Raw genomic sequence first — 24,259 nt, 5'->3', positions numbered from 1 at the left:
TGACCTTCCAAAAAAAAAAAAATCTCTCCATGGAGACCAGCAGGGAAACAAGACTTGCATACCAGGAGCCCCATGCTCAGGTATGGATGCCCTCTGACTTGGATGACTACCATGATGGAGGTGCTTCAAGGCTTTAGGAGCCAAAGGCGGTGATGGCTCTCATGATGCAGAAGGGCCCAGGGTTGGTCCAGCACCTTTCATGGCTGGACATTGACAGGATCCCTGACTTTAACATTCTAAAGCGTCATCTGCTGGCTCTCGCGTTGATGGTTTTCATGTTCATGCAGATCCAGTACACAGGGGGCATGTGTAAGCTCCCAGCCAGAATCCACTTCATAGAGCTTCCTCAACGACAGTGTCTAGTCCAGGTTGAATGGGAAAGGTTTTTTCAGAAAGCAACGACTGGAGAACATAAGGATTTATATAACATATAACCAATGTGTACTCTGTTGAACTAAAGAGTTTAGAATCATTTAACACCTAACAACGGAGAAATCTGCAAATTTTGTCTAATTCATTCCTCTGGTGCTATCTATTTAAGCATGGATCAGATTTTAGAACTGGTATGCTTGGACAAAAGTATGAAATTGTTATGATTGTATCAATCAAGGCACATATATTTGTAGTCATTTTCTCACAGGTCAGAGCTTTATATCCGCTAAACACAAACTGAACTTTTAACTCTTTTCGGTACCCCCTTTTCACTCTCGTGCACCTTTCTTGATTTGTCAGAATCCTCACACTCACTCCCTCCTAGCAGGTGACTTCTGTTACGAATGTGTGCACCTAGGCACCCACTGGGTAAGACAGACAACAGCTGGTCACAGTTCCTTGCACCAAGCTTGGGAAACTACACAGTCCTCTTAACAAGAGTTGCTTTATGCCAAATCCTGAAGAATCCATTTCTGAGGAATGTTAGAAAGCCCCCAGTTTATCTCAGCTCTATTTGGAGTCAGCAGAACTTGGCAGCACACAGCCTTCACCTTAGGTATAATTTCGGTCTGGGGAAAATGCGATTTGGGTAGCATTCTAGTGACCTACAAGCTGACCTTGTGCAGGGGCAAATTCACAGGTTGTGTTAAACCCGATTAGACACGCCTAGTTTAAAACAAAGCCTTTTCAGACTCCTGCCACATACCAGGATTACCCGCATGTCACACATGTGCATTATTAGGGCCTAGGGAACTCCAAAGGGGAAAAACGCAAGCCTGCTTTCCAGTGTCTGAACCTATGCTTGAGTCGGTGTACAACTGGCATTTCTTACATATATGAATTAAAACGAAAAGCTGCCTCACTGAATAAGAATTAGGGCAAAAATGAGAAGACAGATGGCTACACTGGAAAAACCACACCCTCCCCACTCAACTAGAAATGTCTTGACAGACAGACTGGGAAGGAATTCCTGCCAAGTCCAGGGAGACTTTTGCATGTACAGAAATCCATACATATTGCCAGCGTGCTGCCTGCACTTGGCAGATGAGGCCAAGAGTAAAAGTAAAAACAAATGGTTCTGAATGGACCGTGCAAGCCGGACTCAGTCTCAGATGCATAAGGAACGTGTCATAGCGATGAAACTAAGAGCCACGTAGACGCCTCCTCCCATGGAGTCTTGTCTTTGCTGAAGCCACGAAGATTGATTCCTATAGCTACAGGTCTACTGGACACCAGACACATTCAAATCTGTAACAGATCGAGCAGACTGTTTGTTCTTGGGCTTAGTTCACTGACTTGAACCTTCTTAGTCTCAATCATGAGGGATTTGTCACCCATGAGGTCTCAATTATCACAGAATCTGGAGGACAGGCCTCCGATGTCCGCTTAAATAGATAGGAAGGTAGGCATTTACTTTCACAGCATAATCAAACACACACACATATATGCACGCACACACACAAATGTGTATATGTGTGTGTGTATATATATATGTATGTATGTGTGTATGTATGTATGTATATCACATACCCACAAGTAGCATATTTTCAAGAATGTAGAATTGTAGAATAAATAGGTACGTGGCTTGTCTAAGTTAGACTGAACATTAAGAATGCTCTTTTTTAATGTAACGTGCTTCTGATTAGTTTGATACTGGCCTTTTATACATGTAACAACAGTCTGGATACTTTAAAATATATGTATCACTTTCTTTTTAATTATGTGCATGTTGTGGGGGGTATGCATATGGGCGTAGGAGCCAGAGAAGGCCATAGAAGAAGCTGGATCCCAAGGGCTGGAACTTCAGGCAGCTGTGAACCTAATATGGGTGCTGGGAACCAAACTCAGGTCCTCGGACAGAGCAGCGAGTGCTCCTACCCACTCAGACACCTTTCTATCTAATCCCAAGTTTCATTGTCATACTTTAGGACAGGTGGTGTCTTCCATTTATCTTCCCATATCAATGCTCATAAATACTAATTCATGGTAAAACTCTAGGCAGGAAGAGGTTGGTATTCACTCTTTGATGACAAGTTAGCTTGTCTTAGTCACTGTCATCTTTACATTTCTCGGTCAAAGGGGTCCAAAACAAGAGATAGATGCAATAGTCATTACAGAAGTTTCGTGTCATATATTTTGTTGGCTTTGAGATGTGGTCCAACTGCGTCACCCATGCCGGCCTGGGACTTGTGATCCTCCAGCCTCAGTATCCCGAGTGCTCATATTTACCGGCCTAAACCGATATACCCAGCTGTCTTTATTATGGAGGCTTGAGGACAGGAATAACCCTCTGTTTGAGAGGAAGAAACAGGCTGGGAAGTAGCAGTGGTAGAGCACTTGTCTGGAGTGCATGTGGCCTAGGGTTCAGTCTGCAGTGTGGGGTGCGTGGGATAGAAGGGGCTGTGCTGGAGACACAAGCCAGGTTTATAGCTATGACATTTCTCGTGATTCTGTCCTGGTTAATTTCATGTCAACTTGTCACAAGCTGGAATCATCTGACAAGAGGGAACCCCAGTTGAGAAAATAGTCCCATAAGATTGGTCTGTATGTAAGCTTGTAGGGCACTCTTCTTAATTAGTGATTGATGTGGTAGGTTGAGCCAATTTCAGGGGTGGCCGCCCCTGGCCTGGTGGTCCCAGGTTCTATAAGAAAGCAGGATGAGCAAGGCATGGGGAGCAAGCCAGTAAGCAGCACCCCTTCAAGACCTCTGCATCAGCTCCTGCCTCCAGGTTCCTTCCATTTGTTTTGCCCTAACTTTTTTCAATGACGAACAGCGACGCAGAACTCTGCCTTTCTCTTCACCAGCCACAAAACTTCTCTAATGACTATTGTATCCATCTCTTCTTTTGTTTTGGAGCCCTATGAATGAGAAATGTAAAGATTACGCTGAATAAGACAAACTAACCTATTACCTTCAGTCTGAAAAATGAAGCATTGCTTCCCCCAACTTGCTTTTGGTCATGGTGTATAAACACAGTAATAGCAACCTTAACGAAGGCAGACCCCATGGGCCATTTCTCATGTGGAGGCAAATGGAGATGGGACAGGTAAGCAACTACTTCTCCTGGCCAGTGGTAAGAGTGGGTACCAACTGGAGAGAAGAGCTGGACCAGAACTGGCAGCTTTCTCCCCTCAGAGACAACCAGCGCTTGCCCCTAGGCAGGTGCCCAGGGAAATAAATGCAGACTCAGGTCTCGCCTCCCTGCTTTTCCATGCTCCATCCCCCGCCGCTGGCACAGCACCCGAGGAGCTAAGTTGGCAGGCTCCCTGGTGCCATATTATGAAATGTCAACTGACTTGGTGCAAACAAGCCCCAGCTGCTGATGGGCAGCATAGCCCAGCATGCTTCTGGGCAAAGGCCTCTGTCAACTGGCCTGATAATGCCATTAAAACCAGCTTTCCACACACAGCCTGATAATCAGCCCCATTAAGCATTTCAAGGGAAACTGAGCCTCCCTGTTCGGTTAGAATGCTCGGTCTGACTCGCTTCCATGGCCTCACTTTTGGGGACACATAAAATTGCCCAGACGAAGTTTACTTTAAGGATTTGGGCTCCTGACCAAAGAAATGTGAAAAGGCAAATTGTTATCCTGTCCTGAATCTGAGCACATATTTGGCAAGCCATCCCCGAACTGATGAGACTGAGAAACTCTTTCACTGGTGTGAAAGCTGGTGAATTCTGTCCTTCAAGCAAGCTCAGAGGAGGCCACAGCAGGTGAAGGCTGTGGCTGTGGCTGTGGTGCAGAGCTGAGAGCCGAGGGCTGTGACAAGCAGGGGTAGGTTCGGAAGGTTTTAGCACTTCTGTGTTACAAAGAAAGAAAGTCCCCAAACCAAATCACATTTTTCTTTCGCTTCTGATCATGAATCTTGAGGGAAGAAATGACCAGGAGAAATCACTGCTTGCAGACTCGATTTGTAATATCTTCATGGAAGATTCACAAGACAGGTTTTAAGTTGCCAGCTTGGGGCAGTTTGCTAAGTTAGCCTTGAACAGTCACGAGGCATGGTTTCAGATGCTTCTGGTGATGCTTATGTATACTACTGGTCCATGGGCTGCGCATCAGAAACAAGGTGACCACAAACAGAAGCTGTGTTTCCTATAGCTGAAGGTTGGAGCAGTGGTGAAATATATGTCTGCATATTTATAAAGATATATGTTATTCCCTGTGCATGTGTGTGTGTATATGTATTTAGGCATGTCAAAAGAGGGCATTAAAGCACCTGGAGCCAGAGTTGTAGGTGGTTGTCAGCTGCCCAGTGTGGGTGCTGGGAACTGAACTCCTTCAATCACTTGCAAGAGCAATATGTACTCTTAACCTACGAGCCATCTCTGTGGTCCCTGTATGTTTATAAATCCTTTTTTTTGTTTAGAAATGATTGAGGTATTTTTTTTTATTTTTTAAAATTTATTTATTTATTTATTGCTTTTTAACTAGCTGGAAATCTGCTCCAGTGCCAATCTCCATGGAATCATTCATAGTCAATAAACGTGGCAAAAAAATCTTTTTCACATAACGCAAATCCCAAGTACACAGACGACCATATTGTCTTTCTAAAAGCTCTGAGAACAAAGTTTGCATCATGCTTGGACTTCCTGTCTCATCTCTGTATGATCTCCCTTCTAATAAGAAAACCTTGAACCCAATCTCTCATATATCCTTGTGGCTCAAACAGGGCTTTCCTTTTCCAAGCCTGAAGTGCTAGCTAAGTCTCCTGTAAAGAACATATGCCAGTAATTACTCCAAGCTGCTCAGAGATAATGGACAACAGAGAAGTTATTATCCTCAACGTCGTCGCATGTCTTTGATATGATAATCATTGAATTCAAGGTATCAGAAATGATAGATGGCCTTTGATTTCAAGAATACCCAAGATGCAGTTCACCTGGCTTGTTCCTGGCTGGTGAAGATCAACCCACAGTGAGCAACCCAGGCTTCAGGACCTCCAGTCACTGGATGGTGACAGCTGACACAGAACTCACAGAGAGATACGTCCTCCTTTGAAGGTATCTGAGGTGACGTCACAGCTTCCTTTTGCAGACTCACTTTATCTAGAGCAATTCTCAGGAGTCTTAGCTGGCCACCACAATTGGAAGGTAGGCTACTCTACTGATCCTGAGAAGCAGCTAACGACATGGGCATCGCATTGATTCTTGTGGCAGAGTTTCTTCCAGACTCGGAAGGTGATGATCCCAGGGCATGCTAAAAGGGAACGCTGGGGTAGCTCTGTGTGTGTGGCAGCTACAAGCCTGCTAAGACTGTGTGGATCTTGAACACTGCCACCTAATTGATCTTCTGGTCCTTCTTACTACAGTACGTAGACTGCCTGGCCAGTCTTCCCGAGAAAGGAGTGGGTTCCATGATCTCTATTTAGCACCATTCCCGGAGCAAGCCTCTAATCTACCGCCCCCAGAATCACAAATGCAAGCGCCTTAAGATTTCTTCAAATAGACTAGCTCATAATAAGCACACAGTAGGTGATTTGTACAGTCACCCAAGCATCTTGTCTCCTATTACTTGAAATACATCTCACCTTAAGAAATCCAAAACCACAATACCTTGGAACATGGCCCACCTTTCCTACTATATTTCATATAAGACAGCCGCATATTCCATTTAATTATACATAGATAGCAATTATGAAATTAGAATTTTAGTTTGCTTTTAATCTTTTAAAAAGGTTATTTGCCACAAATACATAATCCTGTAAAATTCTTTAGTTTTTCTTATTCTTGAACTTTAGAGCAATGTAAATTTTCTTTGGAAAATACTTTATTGAATGTGATATTTAAGAATCATCACTGTAGTTGGACATGGTGGCACATGCTGGCTACCTCAGCCCTTGTGGAAGCTTGCTAGTTAGAGACCAACTGTGCTAAACACCAATCTGGAATACAAAGACTAGGGAAACTATTGGAGTGGGTGGAGGAAAGCTGTATAGCCTTCTATACACACACACACACACACACACACACTAGAGTTCATTTATCCATTCTAGCATTGGTGAACATTGCTGGTGTTTTCGCATTTTTGCTTTGACAAAGGTTTCCCAAACATTTTCATGCATGTCTCCTGGTACAAATGTCTGAAGACCTGAACCCAGGTGTACATGGGTTCACATTAATTAGTCAGAGCCACGGTGCCTTCCGGCATAAGAAACACTTGACTGATGTTAGCTGTAAGTGGAGTTATACTCTTCTTGGCACGCCCAGCATTTCAGAACTAGATTTTTCCATTCTTTTCCAGGTCTATTGTCTTTAATGGGCTTCAGTTTAGTTTTGTTTTATATTTTCTGACTGTTGATCATCTTCTCAAGTTTATGGGCAATTCATTCCATAAACTTGGCCAAATTTATTTATTATTTATTTAGTGTACGTGTCTGTGTGGGGATGTGCACAAGCAGTGGCCCACTTGTGTGGCCAGAGGACAACATGTGGGACTCTGTTCCTGCCTTCCACTGTGAAAATTCTAGGCATCAAAACAGGTCTTCAGGCTCGGTGCCAAGTACCTTTGCCTGCTGAGCCTTTCTGCTGCTCAGACCCTTTAGCACATCTCTGTTGGAAGTGGAATATTTTTTAGTGATCTGTAAGAGTTCTACATACACTTTAGAACATGTGAATTTGTGTGTATGAATTTCAGATGTGCTTTCCAAGGTCGTGGCTTAAGTTTCAACTCTCTGTAGAACTTATTCACAAGCAAGCATTATCTTAATGTGATCATCTTTCCTCTTTTGTTAAGGTTTCCTTTATCTTTTCCACATGACGCTAGGAGGCATGAGTCTATATTCTTTTATAAAACAACATTTTTCATTCTCATTCTGACCCTAATCTATAATTGTCTTTTTTTCATTAAGGGAAGCTGGGCTTCATTGTATTTCCTTTCACACAATATATATTCATCTTTTAAAATATTTTTTCAGTAGTTGATTTTGCACATGGATTGAGGCATTACATTTCTCATGGACATGTTCTTACATATGCTCAGACAGCCCTCTCCTCTTTTGAATCATCATTTTTCTTGTACCCATTACTAGCTTTCTGTGCTATCCTACTATAGCTCACATTATTTCCTTTCTGTCTGTCTTTCTTTCTTTCTTTCTTTCTTTCTTTCTTTCTTTCTTTCTTTCTTTCTGTTTTTTTTTTTTTGAGACAGGAAGATAGGATTTCTCTGTAGCTTTGGAGCCTGTCCTGGAACTAGTTCTTGTAGACCAGGTTGGCCTTGAACTCACAGAGATCCGCCTGCCTCTGCCTCCCGAGAGACATTATTTTTCTTAACATAAAGTAGATGGGGGGTCTTTCACTCAGTTTTTAATTTTATTTATTGGAGTTTTTATTGTTTTGAATTTTTGTCTTCTATATAAATTTTAGAGTTAAATCCTTAAATACCAAATAATCCTATTTGTTCTGACCAGAGTACTATGAAGAATGCTTGTCCTTCATGATTATAATATGCCTTTTTCCTTTGGATTAGATCTGTTTAAATGCTTTCAATTAAGGCAATATTTTCTATATTAATCCTGTCTATTTGCTAGGATTTATCCTAAGGTAATTAATGTTCCTATAATAGTATTTTTACAAGTAAAATGCCTATTTCCTTATTGGTAATACATAATATTCTCATATGTTAATGTTGAATTCAACAGAAAGGGGTTTTCTTCATAGAAAAGTCATCTCTATAAACATTACTGTTTCATTTCTTTTCTCTTTTTTCTTTTTAGGTTTCTGAGACAGGGTTTCTCTGTGTAATCCTGGCTATCCTGTAGACCAGGCTGGCCCCGAACTCAGAGATCTGTCTGCCTCTGCTTCCCAAGTGCTGGGATTAAAGGTGTGCGCCACCCTTTCCTGACTCACTGCTTTATCTTTGTCTTTGCCACACAGCTTATTTATCCTTCCTTCACCTGACCACACTGGCTTGGATCTCTACCATAGTCATAAACAAAAGCAGTAGACGTAGGTCTTCCTGTTTTGCTTTGATTTGAAAAAGAAAACGTTTAAAATTCTCATCAAATATGCCTTTATCTTGTACCTTTTTAATAAACACTTTGTTGAACACTAACCATGTTCTCTTCCATTCGTAGCTAGCTATAAATTTCACTGTAAATCATAATCACATTTAAACAAATGTTTTTGTATCATCTTTTTTGATAACCCTATTATTTTTCTTCCCTTAAACTATTAACGATCCACTAATTTATAAAAGCATTTTATAATTTTGAATCAAATGTTCCTGTCTGAAATAAGTCACATTAATCACCAAACAGTTTCTATACCGTGCTGTACTCTGTTGTTTGGTAGTCTGTCTAGGGCCTCTGTTTTTACCTTTGTGGTTTTCCCTGTATCTGACCTGTGTGTTCTTGTCTGCTAGTGCCATAAAGGACAAGGATGCAATCAATGACATTAACATGATGCTCGATTCCCTGAAGCACCTCATCCAGGGAAAGTTGGGAGCAATAAAACCACCTGGCCTTGGCCCATGCTCTGTGTGATGATTTGAAGTTACTAATCTAATTTCTTTAATATTTATAGAGCCATCCAGGTGCCTTATTTCTTCTTGGCTGTTCTGATAGTTGATACTTTTTTAGGGAGTTACTTCCTGTTATTTCATTTACTGGCAGGGGCTGGCCCATGATTTGCCATATACCTCCCCTGCATCTGGAGTGACCTGGACTCTTACTTCCCAGCATTTGTTACTTGTTCATTTTGTCCAGTTTTTGAATACTGTTGCAGTTTTCAATTAAACCATTGTCTGTATTGATTTTCTGAGCTGTGTTTAGATTTTCTAAAATTCCTATTCCCATCATTTTAAACATACACAACTCTCCCTTAAGAACCTATAACTTGCAAAAACAGTTTTCTGTTGTTAACTCAAAATTTCCTTTTAGTTTCTTTGGGTTTTTGTTTTCCTTTGGCTATTGAGTTTGGAAACTTCACTTTTTTTTAACCTTTACCTTATCTGGTTTAAATATTCACAACCGTACATTTCAATTTCACCTTCGAACTTTCATATCTAGTATTTAAATTTTTTTGTAGTAACTATTCTCCAAATTCCTCTATAATTAATTTCTTAACCCATGGCTAGTACTGATGATTATAATTTTTGTAAACAAAAGCATTTTTATATTGACACGTGCAACTGATCATGAGTGAACGAAGGCGTGACTTCTAACATCATCTCATCCTAACTGAAGGATGTGGGCTATGTGGGAAAGTCCTTATCATCTGTGGGGATTTGCAATGTTCTCTCTTAAGGTTTCTGAAATTACTTCAAAACAAAGTCTTGACTTGCCAGGCTTAGTGCTTCACACCTGTAATGCCAGAACTTCAGGGGCCAAGGGAAAGAGGATCCATAAAAATTCTAAGCCAGTCTGAATGAGGCCCTACCTCAAAACCCTGTAACAACAACAACAACACCATAACAACAACAACAACAACAACAAAACAAACAAAAAGCCTGCATAAACGTGCAGTTAATTCAGTATACTTGTTGATAGAGAACGTAGCCTAGGAAGGCATCATATTTAAGGGTCTCACCATCCCCTAAATCAGCCATTTTACTTAGATGTTTGCATTGTTTGTTTAAAGGGCACCGTGGTCTACAAAGCCTGAAAGAGGCCGGGTCATGTTACCTGCCAAACTCTGACTATGTGACACTGTGCCGTGGACGTGGGCTACCATGAAAGTCAACTAAAAATAGTGCCCAGACGCAGGGGCACATCCTGTTACCTATCCCATGATTTTCTTTTGGCACAGAGGGCATCCGTCCTCCAGCACCTGACTGAAATTCCTTCACTTTAATTGCAAAGTTGGGCCCCAGCAGGTTCCATACAAACACAAGGACAGAGCAAAATGGATTTCTGCTAAGCCAGTGGGGGCCAAGAATCACTGAGTGAGAGATGAACCATCTGGTTATAACTCAACTCTGGTATCTATCCTCTGGTATGACGCTAAAGAGGTTATCATTATTGCTGCTGCTGTTCTCTCTCCTGGTAATGTTGGTAATACAGTGGAATCCAGCGGATATCTTACGCAGACAACTGTACGTACGAGCCTTAGGAAGATAATGGACTGGCCCCATAGAAAAGAACAGATGTTTCTCAAGACCCTCAGGCCTTAAACTCTATCTCTATTCTTAGACTACCCATGTCTCTTATCGCCTTGGCCTTGCTAGAGAAAGCACAAGGTGGTACACATGTACTCAGGCCTCTTCTACAGCCTTGCCAATGACTTCCTGTTGCTCTGAGCAGACACACAGATCTCAGCCTATAGGTACTGGGTACTGCCCCGAGTTCCAGCTCCTTCTCCAAGCATCTTCAGTCTCAGATGCCCAAGACTTTCACAGGTGGTGATTCAATGGCTGAGCCCCTACAAGGCTGAGTCTCACATAAACATCCTAAGGCCCAGTTTCTCCAGTGTCTTCCTAATGCCTTCTAAACATAGCATGTTGGAGGCATCTCACCACCGCATTTTGAATCACATTCTTCCCCAAGCAATCATCTCACTGTCTCAGTTTTTCCATTAGTAGGATTAGGGCACAGAGCGATCTATTTATAATAAGCCCCAGCTTAAGCACTGTGGCTTTTCTTTGACCTCATTTTAAATGCATCTCTCGTTGTTCATTAATGGCCTTATCCCAGAGTTGCAAGTCACAAGTACCGTTCCTGAGCTGGACAGAGAGAAGGAGAACCACACCCCAGGCGGAAGCTCAATAAGTCCCCAGAACTGACAAGAATGCAATAGTCATGTGAAGAGCAACGCTTCAAAGCTGGGTTCCAGGCTTGTCCTAAGCTGGCGGTTGTCAGCCTTCCTGATGCTGTGACCCTTTAATGCAGTTTCACAATTTTCGTTGCACCTTCATAACTATAATTTTGCTACTGTTATGAATCTTAATGTAAATGTCTGATATGCAGCCCCCGGGAAAGGGTCGCTGGACCCCCTAAAGGAGTCACAGCCCCCAGGCTGAGAACCGCTATCTCAGACTGAGGAAGTTAACAGAGTCTAGGAGGGAATGAAGAGCAATGTGATAACAAGATGGGGAATGAAACCTGGGACCTTAGGTCTCCATTGCTCTGGAGACTCCCTTCTCACCTAGGATATTTTGCACATGCAAAACACCTTAATGTGACTTAATTAAGGCACCTGGCATAAAAGTTAATTAATGAAGATGAAAACACTAAAACTCAGGTTATTTTGTAACCAGGGCCTGGAGCCAGATCCCAATTAAACCACTGTTGTGGTAAAGGAAGGGATCAAAATGCCCAATAGGTTCCATCTGGCTGCTTCTGGGGGTCAGCAGAGAGCCTCATGGCCTTGTCAAATTAGCCTTTCCACCTTCTAGCCAGTGCCCAGAGGATGGGAGGTGGTTCTCCAGGAGACCCGGGCAAGTCTGGAGCTCCAGCACTCCCTTGAAACGGGCTGGCAGATAAGGAATCCAGCATTGTAAGGAAGCAAGCGTGACTCATTGGTAGCCCAATCCCCTTTGTCATTCATTTCCCAGGAGGGCCCCTAAACCTCCAATCCCATTTGTACCCCACTGAGGAGATCTGATAAGGGTCCTGGCAGAACCGGGGCTTTTCAGACTTCTGGCCGCGGCCTCACTGACCCAGAACACGGCTGTACACATGATTTCTTCTCATACTGTCTTTCTAAATTGACCATGGCTAACCTTGCGGTTCTAATCAGATCCATCAGAATAACATTTCCTTAGCTGCTGCTCCCTGGCAGCCTCCCGGGCTGAAGCGTGACTCAGAGTCAGCTTCGGATACCAAAGGCGGATTTCGGAGTTTCCCCGCGGTCTCAGGTTGCTTCGGCTTTTATCGCAGTGGGTGAGCTTTGTAAGGTCCGTGTTTACAGCCATGCAAATTAGCCTCCGCTGGAGAGAACTTAGGTCATGCCGAAATGAAATCACGCACTGGGTCAAAGGTATTTTATCAAAAATTACAAGTGAGGCCATGGTGCTGGCGTTAAACCAGACTCCCCTCGGAAGTAAACGGACAGCTTCGTCTGGTGTGACCTGAACTCTTGGCCTCTGGAACCTGCAGTCTTCCAAGGGATGGTCGGGTGATGAAGGGCCAGGTCAGCCTAGCGGAGGCACACCAACTCCACCGACGGCTGTGGCTGCCAAGCACTTTGTGTATATAAGGACAGCTGTGATGAAGGAAAAGCGCATCTTTAGAGGAGGAAATGTGTCTGCAAGCTCGGCTTGCAGTATAATCTCTGCTGTTCATTGGCAGGGCAAGTCTCCAATTGACTGCGAATGTCTGTAAGGCAAGGTGTCCACATGCAGGTAAGTTCTGATAGTTTGTACCTGGAAAGAGTTGTTTAAAACTTCCTCTTCAGATGCTATACTCCTTACAAAAGCTAAATGATTAAAAACAAAAAACAAACAAACAAAAAAAAACCAAAAAATCTCCTAGTCAGTCATCCTCAAGGCACAAGGCAAAAAGCTCTCTGGCCCCAAATCTGCATTGAGATTTTCCAAAGATTGCCAATTGATGTCTCGGTACCTGAAGGAACTTTATTTTAAAATAAACCTGTTAAAAAAGAAGGGGTTATTAAGATCGGAGTTACTTCCTAAGGCCCATGTACCTGTGGCTCATACAGCATCGCATAGGTTTAGCGCAGCCGAGTCTGCAGATTGCTCCGGGGACGCTGAGATGTTGGTTTCTGTGGGTTCCTTGTCTTGCTGCCCTCTCACACAGGAAGTCAAATTAGAGCTGGTGGATGCTAAGTGTTCTCTTCCTTGGCAGAGTAGCCAGCTAAGCCTCGGAAGCCTTCAAATGGAAGAGCATCTGTTGACGTTGGTGAGACAGTTGTCACCGGGCCTCGTCCAGGATTTGGTTCTTGGCTGGCGCCAGTCAGAACTACATACCGTAAATAAGGACAGCAAGGCAGTCTGCAATGGCTCTACAATGACTGGAAATACGATTCGGACTTTGCCAAGTGGACCTGAAGTCAACGTTGTACTCAGATGAATGCATTGGTTTTCACGTAATTATGAACGCAGACCTGAACGATCCTTGGTCTGCTACTTATGAGCTGTGTGATGCCAGGATGTGTGGTACCTAACCCCTCAATACTCTAGTTTCCCCATTGGCAAACGGGACTAATGACAGGAACCATCTTCCTGAGCTCTTGTGGAATTAACTAAGTTAATATACACCAAGCAACTAAACTATCATTAAAAACCCTCTTAGCATCACGACTGAAACTAGTCAGAGTTTTCATGATCATCTTCACCTGGAAAATACCCCCCAAATACAAAGTCATTGAGATTTCTTCTGCCCATAATAAGCATTTGCCGGGGGCATCGGTATCTGTGCATGTGAAAAGGTCATTGGTGCCTTTACCTGCACAGGGGTGTGCCCTGCGTAGCATCCACATGAACTGGGGTTGTAACTCAAGTACATGGGTAGGATCTTCCTTATTACTTTCCCATCTTCAATAGACTTCTTTAGATCTGGAAACTGGAGAAATTGCTGCCACCATCATACCCCAGCATGGCCACTCGGCCGCCTCCCTTCTCCAGCTCTAGTCACGGCTATCAGGCTATCATCTTAGACACTTAGGGTAAATGAATGAGGCCCCAGGTTGCACAAACAAAACAAAGAGCACTGGATTTGCACTATATTTGACTGGCTTTCTCCTAGTATAGCTTCGGGAATCTAATCGCACCTTGTACTTTTTAATTAGATGAGCCCCAAGTGTATATTCAAATAACGCTTCCCTGTCTTTATATAGATTTTAAAGAGATGGGAGAGACGGGATAGGTTCTGGAACGGAATTAGTTCCAAAGGAGCCGAGTCCCATACTTCATCCACTCCCGACTGCAGTCCTTCATTCCAAGCTCTGCAGCTCTGTTTAGGAACGGCTTTCACTCTGCAGACACTTAGGAGCTTTTCTAATACGCACTTGGCTCGGAGAACGTGGGATAATGGGATGTGAAATTTGGCCTCCTGGGCTTCCATTGCTGTGCAATAGGAGACACTTAGCTGTGAGTCTCATTCTAAGGTGCCCTCTTGTGGCTTCTGGGAGGTAGTGACTGATGACAAGCTGGCCTGAGTTATGAAGCCAGATTAAATTATTCTTTTAATGGCCAACCTTAGAAATATAGCTGAACTCCCAAGACAATACTTAGATTCAATATTCTGAAAGAAATACCAATAGCCATATATAAGTTTTTTGCACTTTCTAAAAACAAGCAGGTGAAGTAGGTGTGCAAACAAAATTCAGGGGTCATCTCAATCCTAAATAAAAACCAGAAGGCAATAGAGTTCTGCTGGTGCCTGTCCAGAAGAGGTTCTCACTTTGGGTAAATCTGGCTAGTCAGGGGTTAGTTAACTACAGAACAGAAAAAGCATTGATCATTCCAGGTCTACTCGGGATCTGGGAACAGTACTAATATTCCCAGGACGCAGGCCAACACATGGGCATTCGGGACACAATAACTCAACACAGTTATCAAACACAGGAGAAATGTTAAAGAGGTGCCAACTTATCCTCACGCTGAGGGGGGAAATAACACACATACCTTCCCAAGGCAGCGCAGAGAATTAGCTTTGTTACAAAAGCTGGAGTAATATAAACTTGGAAGGGCAACAGGTTATAAAAACCCTATAAATTTATGTTCGGGCTTCCAAGCAATGCTCTCTTTTCGCCCTTCTCCCCTCCCCACTACAATGAGACACAAAGTCTGGGTTTGAGCATCGAAGCCTCGATCCTCGCCAAAGTGACCAAATTACAATCAAGGCTGAAGGATCTTGGCACCAGAAAGTTTCAACAGAATATCATCTACTGAGCCATCCCAGCCCATCTCCTCCAAAAGAGCTCAGAGAAAGTAGCCAGTATCTCATTAATTCTTAAGAAATATCTACGAAGGAGACCGAGGGATGAGAATGCTTTCATACATCTCACAGAAGAGGAAACAAACAGAGATGATTCATAATTCCAAATCAGATCACAGCATCTCAAGAGCACAAGGATATTGGCGGGTCTCACAGATTTCCTGTCAGGCAAGCTTAGAACATAACTGGGAAGCTTATCAAAAAGTAGTGACCTCCTTGACAGAGGCCAAGAGAAAGAGGCTCTGACAATAGAGACAGACACTTGGAAGCCAGTCAGAGCGCTGACCTTCTTGCTCGGGAACAAATGTAACTTAGGGAGAGTGTAAACACGGGTGCACTAACAGTGTAAACACTTATTTTACAGTGCAAGAAAGAGAACGCAAGCCAACCTGAGATGAAGTGCTTAATGCCAGAATGTGTCATTACAGGAAGTTGTGGAATGCAGCTATAAATAATGGAACGCAAGAATGGTCTGGAGATGTTCTACATTCTTGTGTGTGTGTGCGTGTGTGTGTGTGTGTGTGTGTGTGTGTGTGTGTGTGTGTATGCGCGCATGAGTGTATGTTTCCCCAAGACAAGATTTCTCTGTGTAACATTCCTAGCTGTCCTGGAATTAGCTTTTATAGACCAGGCTAGCCTCGAACTCAGAGATCTACCTACCTCTGCCTCCCGAGTGATGGGATTAAAGGCTTGTGCCACCACCAGCTGCCAGCAGGCTCTAGATTATTTTTAAGGCTTTTTTTTTTTAAAAAAAACAAAACAAAACACAGTCTCATATAGGCCAGTGTAACCTCAAACCTATGGTCCTCTTGCTTCAGCTTCCCAGGTACCATGATTACAAGTGTGTGTCAACACACCTGTCAATATCTTCTTCCCAAACCTTTGACATGACAGTAGTTTATGAAACAAGAGATTAACATTAACACCTACAAGTATTTTCATAATTATAATTTCCTTTTATTCCCATAAAAGTCATGTCAGAAAGTCGCTATTCTCAGTTTTATACAGAAAGGGTTGATGTGGGAAGGCAGTGTGCTCGGAATGGACTGTACCTAGTGGGGGCGATATTGTCAATTGTTGTGTTCTGTGCTCTGGTTCTCAGTCTGGTTCCTGCTGTGTTTGTAGTGGCTGATGGGCCTGGTGTGATGATGACGATGGCGAACCCCTGAGTGTGCAAAGTGCCCTGCCTAGGATTATTTTTATAGTTAATACAAAAAATTCAATGGATTGACTCAAGGGAAACAATACACTTGAAACCTATGTGTTTCTTTGCCCTAATTGTACACAAGGCACATATTTTTCTTCAGGAGTTGGAATCCCCCCTCCCCCTCAACAGAATACTAAAGAACACTTTGGATAATCTCGCAATGAAAAGAAGTAGTTTAGACTTCACCAAGTGTAGCTTGTCTTGGCTCCTCTAGCATCAGCTGTTCCTGTTCATCAGCTTCAATCGTCTCAGCGAGAACTGTGGCTATCAACAGTGTAGTGATTTAAAGAGGGAACCGCAGACATGTGCTGAAGACCTTGCGGGTCCTCTCCCATGCTCTAGGCTCAAAGTCCTAGAAGTCCCTTCAGCCTTGGTTTCTATGTCCTCATGAGAGAATGGAACTACACTACGAGTGGGTTTCCTTTTAATTCTTAGACTGCTGATTGGAGAACAAGATTACTGCCCAGTTTGAGAATTCGTGTGTGTCTTAGTGTAAGACAAGATCAACAATGGGAAATGTAATCACTGTTACAACGCTTGACGTTAGAAGTTCTCCCCCGAGTTCAGCAGACTGGACAATAAAGTCCATCATTTCTGACGCATACATGTGGAGTGCACAGGTCTACTTACGAGATTTGTTAGCTGAGCCTCTCCTTCCAGAATTCAAAAACCTAGATGTTTCAATACCCAACACACACGGTTCTGCCTCCAGTTTAGGCATTATAAAAAGGCCTATTTGACATGTGTCCTTGAGATCTTCTCATATGGGAACCATCTCATGATTATGCTGAAGGATTTGGCCCCCCAAGCTGAAAGTTCTCTAAAAAAGCCACATTCACCTTCGCTTCAGGAGAAAGGAAAACAGACATCTGACTTTAGAAGAGGCCAAGGGCTCCATCTTGATGTTTGCAATTCGGCCACAGGCATGGACACTGAGCAGGCTCAAAGGGTCAGGTTGCAGTCTTCTGGTATTGGTTTATCTTTTTACTTTCTTTACAACTTAGAACCTCAACTTAACGTAGGCTACAAAGTTCACTGAAAACTCCAAACACCACCCCTCCTGGGAAGTCCACTGGACCCAGATTGTTTGGCTCCATTTGTGGCAAACTCTCAAACATTGCACACATGCACGTAGGTTCTGTGGGGTGACGGAACCTCACCAAGGAGCAAACTTGCAGAGTTCAAAGGAAGCACATCCTTCCTTTAGACTAAGCAACAAAACAAATTATCAAGGACTAATGGCCTTAATTAAAGTCAACTGTTGAATGGGCACACAATTAGGAGATAAGAGACGAGAATGAATGACCAAATGTTCATGGATTTGAAAACAAATATTCATTTACAAAAACAGAAATAATTCATTTTAGGAGGAAACAACATGTTACCAAAACATCCAGAGAGAAATAAAACAGAGCAATACAATTGAAGAAGAAATTGAGAACACAGAAGAATTTAATATGATATTGCACAAGACAATACTTGGAGAGTTTCTGATTAGTTAGAGAAGCTTTGCTGGCAGAGGTAAACTGAGGGCATCTTAGGAGTGTAGGGATTTTCCTTCTGCCTTTCTTATAGTGATAGATGGCATCTAAAATAGCCAGACTGTCCCTCCCCCCAACCCCCTCATCTATCTGTAAGAATCTAACTTTCCTGGAATCCATTTCAAGGTTTGTCAGTGACTTCTTGCCTGGTACTGTTTTTACAGAAGAACCTCAGTTGTTCTGTGTAATATGTACTCTTAAAAGATTCATTCTGTGGAGTAGAGAGATGGATCAGTGGTTAAGAGCACTTGCTGTTTTTCCAGTGAGCTTGGGTTTAAACGCTAGCACCCATGTCGGAGAGCCCACACCTCCTGCAACTCCAGTTCCAGGGGATCCAAGACCCTCTCCCAGCCTCCACAGATACAGACATTTACACAGACAAATGCACACACACATACACACACAGAGAAATGCATACATAAACACATATACATAATTACAAGTTTAAAAAAGAAAAAATGATTCATTAACATATCTAATTATTGGAATCACGTTTTTCTCATGATAGAATATTTCTAGTGTACTTTATGGATGAATATTGTTGATCATGGTTTTAGGTCCATGGGAAATTTTAATTTGGATCAGAAAACTACAATCAGGAATGTCTGGTTTTTCTTCTGTAAGTTGCAGCCCATTTCATGTAATATAATTATGTTTGTAGCAGAACAGGGAGTATGAACTGATGTGTGAGACCTGACCCACCACGTAATATAAGAAGGAAGTATGGATGACAGGAACACCATCTGACACATACTTGAAACTTTCTCAGATCACCATAGGCTTCAGAACACCCTGGCCAAGTAGATTGGGTACTGACAATTATATTTTCTGTTTTGTTTTTTTTTGTTTTTTGTGTTTTTTTTTTCTTCGAGACAGGGTTTCTCTGTAGCTTTGGTTCCTGTCCTGGCACTAGCTCTTGTAGACCAGGCTGGCCTCGAACTCCCAGAGATCCGCCTGCCTCTGCCTCCTGAGAGCTGGGATTAAAGGCATGCGCCACCACTGCCCGGCTGACAATTATATTTTCTAGGAAAGAGAAAATATGAGAAGGAAGACAACCACTCCCTCCAAGTTCACAAAGCCAATCGGCAACTGAACCAGGGCTCACCAAGCCCTTAGCACCTCTCTGCTGCTAACAGAACAAGGCAGGGGAGCTGTGACAATTGCGGCGGCCATAGCGAACCACCATAGAACGTGACCAGCACATCCCATGGCCATAGCAAACCATCACATGGCCATAGCAAACCACCACAGAACATGCCAGCAGCCATCAGATGGCCATAGCAATCACCATAGAACATGGCCAGCACATCCCATGGCCATAGCAGCCATCACATGGCCTTAGCAAACCACCACAGAACGTGGCCAGCAGCCATCAGAGAATGTGGACTGACCGCATACCACAGACCACGTACAACATGAGCTCACTTCATTATCACAGAAGGGCTTGATGTGAGGCTCTTGTATTAGCCAGCTTTTGGGCACAATAACAAGACACCTGAGGATTCCTGAAGCAAATAACGTAGAAAGAGAAAGGGCTTGTTTTTACCCATTATTCCATCTGTTCTATGCCAAAATCCTGTGTCTTTTTTTCTTCAGGCCCTTGGCAAAGGCAGCATATCAGGGTAGGAGAACAAGGCAGACCCAACTTCTCTGCCCACCCCCTGAGCTGAAAGTGATGAGAGACTGGGTCCTACAGTCCTATTGAGCGTATGTCCTCAGTGACTTAGGGACCTTCTACTGGCACCTAAAGGTGCCAGTAGTACCACCCTGGGAACCAAAGTTTTACCAAGTGGGCCTTTGGGAGATTTACTACACCATAGCAGATATCATCTTGTACTACAACTCAGGGATTAGGAGAGAGCAAGGGCTGGCACCTTTCCTTGGGTCACAGTGTTTACCTGGGCTATGATGGGGCCTCACGTCTGCCTGATTGCTTGATGATGGCAAAGTAGTTCTACAGATGACTAGTGGCTTTTGGTTTTTAAATCCTCATGCTCTTACCCAGAAGCTATCTTCCCAATGGGGACTTGACTTGAAAACACCATTTAAAAGTGCAGATCCCACACGCCCCTTGTTTATGCTGATTCCTCTCACCTTGCTCTACTGTAGGATTGCCAAGGTTTGCTTGTATTAATGACTGTTAAACTCCACAGGGCAGTAACCATTTTAGGGTTGGTTTTTCTCCCTCTCACACATTGCTAATATTTACAAAGAGCTGTCCAATAGAACTTACTGTTACCATATTTAGTAGCTACGGAAGAAAAATAGCTAGTGTAAAGGACAGAACATTCCATTTTGCTTGTTATCACATTCGAGCACAGACATAGAACACTGCCCTCTGCCATAGAGTCTAATAAACTGGTTCTATGAATGAGATAATTTTGCAGGTATACACGCATATCTATGTATGCATGAGTGAGTCCACAGAAACCTTTGTGTACATGCGTTTAGAAGTCAGAGTCTTGACTGTGGTGTAGTTTTTGAGACACGGTCTCCCACTGAACTAGAGTTGACTATACTGGCTGGTCATCAAGCCCCAGGGATCCTCCTATCTCTGTCTTTCTAGTGCCGGTATTACAGGCACTCACACTACATATTACTTTTTAGATCCCCTGGGGATCCAATTCAGATCCTCATGTTTATTGACAAGGTACTTTACCAACTGAGCAATCACCACAGTCCTGTGCGATCTATTTTTCGGGTGGAATACAAAAGACTTTCACTAATAGCAATTTAAATACATTTTTAATAGAATTAATGACTATAGTTGTGCTGGCTAGTTTTATGTCAACTTGACACAAGCTAGGATCACTGGAGAGAAGGGAGCCTCAGTTGAGAAAATGCCTTCATAAGATCCAGCAATAGGCAACCTGAGGGCATTTTCTTAATTAGTGATCAATGGAGGAGGGCCAGCTCATTGCGGGTGGGGTCACTCTAGGCTAGTGGTCCTGGGTTCCATAAGAAAGCAAGATGAGCAAGCCATGAGGGGCAAACTAGTAGGCAACACTCCTCCATGGCCTCTACATCAGCTCCTGTCTCCAGGTTCCTTCTCCGTCTGAGTCCTTGTCCCAGCTTCCGTTTATGATGAACAGTGAGGGACAAGGAAGCATAAGACTAATAAATCCTTTCTTCCACACGTTTCTTTGGACATGGCGTTTCATCACAGCAACAGTAACCCTAACTAACACAGACGTTTAAAAATTCAGAAGATAAAACCAAAACAACAAGCCTAAGTTTCTTAAACTAACTGGATCCTTTTGCCATCTAAACTTAGATTATCTTTTCGGGAAAGAGCAGCAAGCAGCAGGATGAGGGAATTCCCATATGTCTGTGATTACAATGATGATCACACAGTACCTTTTTGACTTTGTTCTTCTTCTCATAGCTCTCTGACAGGGGTTTTTTCTTCTGTTGAGTTGTATCTTTGGAGAATAAATATTCAAACTCACTGGTGTCCCTGATATGAGGTTCTTCTAAGGAGTCCCATAAAGTTGGTGTGGCATCTTGGCTTGAAAGAGAAAACATCAAGTTAACTGGAGGAAGAGGAAATAGTCTAATATGATGAAATCTTTCTCTAATGCACTTTTAAACAAATGTCAAACCCTGGTAATGCTTGGATAAAAGCTTCTCATGTCACACATTTTAGAAGTCAAAATACGTAACAGGATATTTTAACCTACATATCCATGTAAACATACCAAAACTATGATGGTCGTTAGTTCAGTACAAGAGCTCTGGAGAAGGCCCTTAGGACTAGAATTTCTGCGGTTGATGTTTGGGGCTGTGCAAACCGCTCCTCTCTCGGCTGTGGCATGTCAAGAAGGCAAAAATAGCATCACAGGGAGGCAGAAGGGATAATCAGTTCTATACATGGGCAAGGACATTCTTAAAAATGTATTATAGTTTACGTATTCATCATGTGGACACGCACGTATAGGAGATATATATGTGGGGAAAAGACACGCGGGCCATGGCATGCATGTGCAGGTCAGAGGGCAATTTCAGTGCTTCCACCACCCGGAACCCTGCAATCAAATTCAAGTTATCAGACTGGACTGCAAGCATCCTGCTCCCACAGAGCCGTTCTACTCCTACAGGTCCAAAGTCGTTCTTCAGAGGATTGGAAATGGAACAGGAAGGTAAAAATGTGCCTCTCCCCGCCTTGAGATTTTAAAGACAGTTTTCAGGATTGAATCAGGTCATCTCAGTCCAAAGGCTTTAATACATGACCAGTAAGCTGCTCATCTGCCACACAAAACCATGAAATCTTGTCGTGCATCAGTCCCCTGCTCCCATGGGATTCCAACTAAAGCATCCATGGGGAATTTGTATTTTATTTTTCAGAAATAGTCTGTTATGAAGCAGTGAACAAGCAGCTGCCAGAAATCAAGTATATCAGAACCACCTCTATGAGCTGGCATGTGCCTTCTGCATAATGGTGGAATTGAAATCCTTTCTCAAGTTACCATTAATGCCAGAAAGAAAGAAAGAAAGAAAGAAAGAAAGAAAGAAAGAAAGAAAGAAAGAAAGAAAGAAAGAAAGAAAGAAAAGGTAAATTGATTTTTCAAATACGTGAGCATGGCACGAATGATTCATAACACCTAACAGTATTTACCTTTGCTTCAATGTATATTTTTGTTTCAATTAAAACTAAAAATAAAGTTAAGTTTATATAATATACTATATAGTCTACTTCACATAGAGTAAACATATTTGCTATATTATTAAATGATTTGGTACCAAATCGTGATTTTCATACTCAAAGCAGTTGGGCTCAGAGGTATAAAATTTTTATTGAGGGGGCTCATGAAGAAAGGAGTGGCCATGCTGTGGTCTTAACACATCACAGAGGAGACAAGGCCGACACATCCATCAAGTCAGTCGCGCCTAATGTCCTGTCCGTCTAGTTTTCATTTCATTTGAAAGTGAAGCACTGGATTGATGGTGTTTGCAGAACCTGCCCAACCAACGTAACTGATACAAGCTTGAGTGTTTGACTGTTTTCCATTAAAAAAAAAAAGTAGAAAATGACAAGAGAAAAAACAAATCAATGATTTTCCTCAATTCTCATTTACTCTTTCTTGAACAGTGGATGAAGGGCCCGTCCTCCCAGCATGAGGTTTTAGGATGCTAGGCCTATGGCTTTGGTTGCTCATGACGTCTCTTGGGGGGGATGAAGTGAAAGCACGCAAGTGAGAAACAGGTGTGACCCAGTTCCGTGTGCGATCAGAACAAGTAGGTTCAGGGCTCCCAGGTGGAATTCATCACTGGCGAGTGACTGCAATGAGCTGAGAGCACTCATAAAGAAACGCAACTCAAATATTCTGGGAAATCATCTCTTAGGAAATATCTAAATCTCGAATGAGAAATGGCAAACTAGCACATCAGTGTTAGTGTTGGGAACTATTTTAGGATCATTTTTTTTAAAAACCATTCATTTGGGAAATTATAAAACACTTTTATCAGCAATAAATAAATACATCTAGAAATTTCCACAAGTAAACTCTTGACCCTTAGTTTTTGGCAGGAGGACTTGGGACAATATGAAATACATCATCAACTCTGTTCATCAAATGCCTGGGTTGGTGGTATTTCCCCTGCTCTTACAGTGGTTTCCATTTTTTTTTAATAATTGTGAACTATATGTTATTTTGTTTAGTTGTCTTGCCTTCCTTGAGAAGAATTTTACAAAAGCTTGAAAATTCAGTACCACCATTTTGAATTGGGGAATAAGCTTTTAAAATGTAGTTTTATTATTATCATTATACATTCTTTGCAAACAATTTTCAAACCTAGAAAGTGGTCAAGAAACAAGTCAATATTTCTCTCATTGTCCTCCAGGGAGATTCAGAAATAAAGCAAGAAATCTAAGTCTAACTTGTTTGGATGGAGGTTTCCAAGTCAGCATGACTTTCTGCTGTATAGATCCTGTTCAATATCATTCACAAATGAAAGGTTCTCTCCACACCAGCTCTCTACACATGCTACTTTCTTTGGAGGTCAAGCATGAATACATCTGTAAAAGAAGTCTTATGAACAGAGTTCAAAGGGGGGAGTTATATTTTAAGACTCTCTTCTGATCTAACCAACCATCTCAACATTTTTACCAGAAAATGAAATCGTACCCGTAACTGCTAAATATCCAGATTCAATTGGAAGCCCCTACAGATTAGTGATGCTTTGAAGGTATCTGCAGGAACCTTTTCAAAGAGAATTAACCAAGGGTGGGAAGATCAGGCCT

The 24,259-nt window shown here is 42.5% G+C and overlaps 1 protein-coding gene across 4 annotated transcripts in view; it reads right to left on the bottom strand.

Moving 5' to 3' along the window:
* The window catches only part of Fmn1 (formin 1), a 369,449-nt gene that overhangs the window by 154,138 nt on the left and 191,052 nt on the right, over window positions 1-24,259 (bottom strand). For all 4 annotated transcript variants that reach the window (XM_075961724.1, XM_075961725.1, XM_075961726.1 and 1 more), the window contains one exon: window positions 21,376-21,526. In XM_075961724.1, the coding sequence (XP_075817839.1) occupies window positions 21,376-21,526 (151 nt within the window). The remainder of the gene's footprint in view (window positions 1-21,375; window positions 21,527-24,259) is intronic.

The sequence above is a fragment of the Microtus pennsylvanicus genome, chromosome 2 (assembly GCF_037038515.1).
Source record: "Microtus pennsylvanicus isolate mMicPen1 chromosome 2, mMicPen1.hap1, whole genome shotgun sequence".
Lineage (NCBI taxonomy): Eukaryota > Metazoa > Chordata > Mammalia > Rodentia > Cricetidae > Microtus > Microtus pennsylvanicus.
Note: the sequence above shows the minus strand (reverse complement) of the source record. Positions and strands in the feature narration are given on the sequence as shown.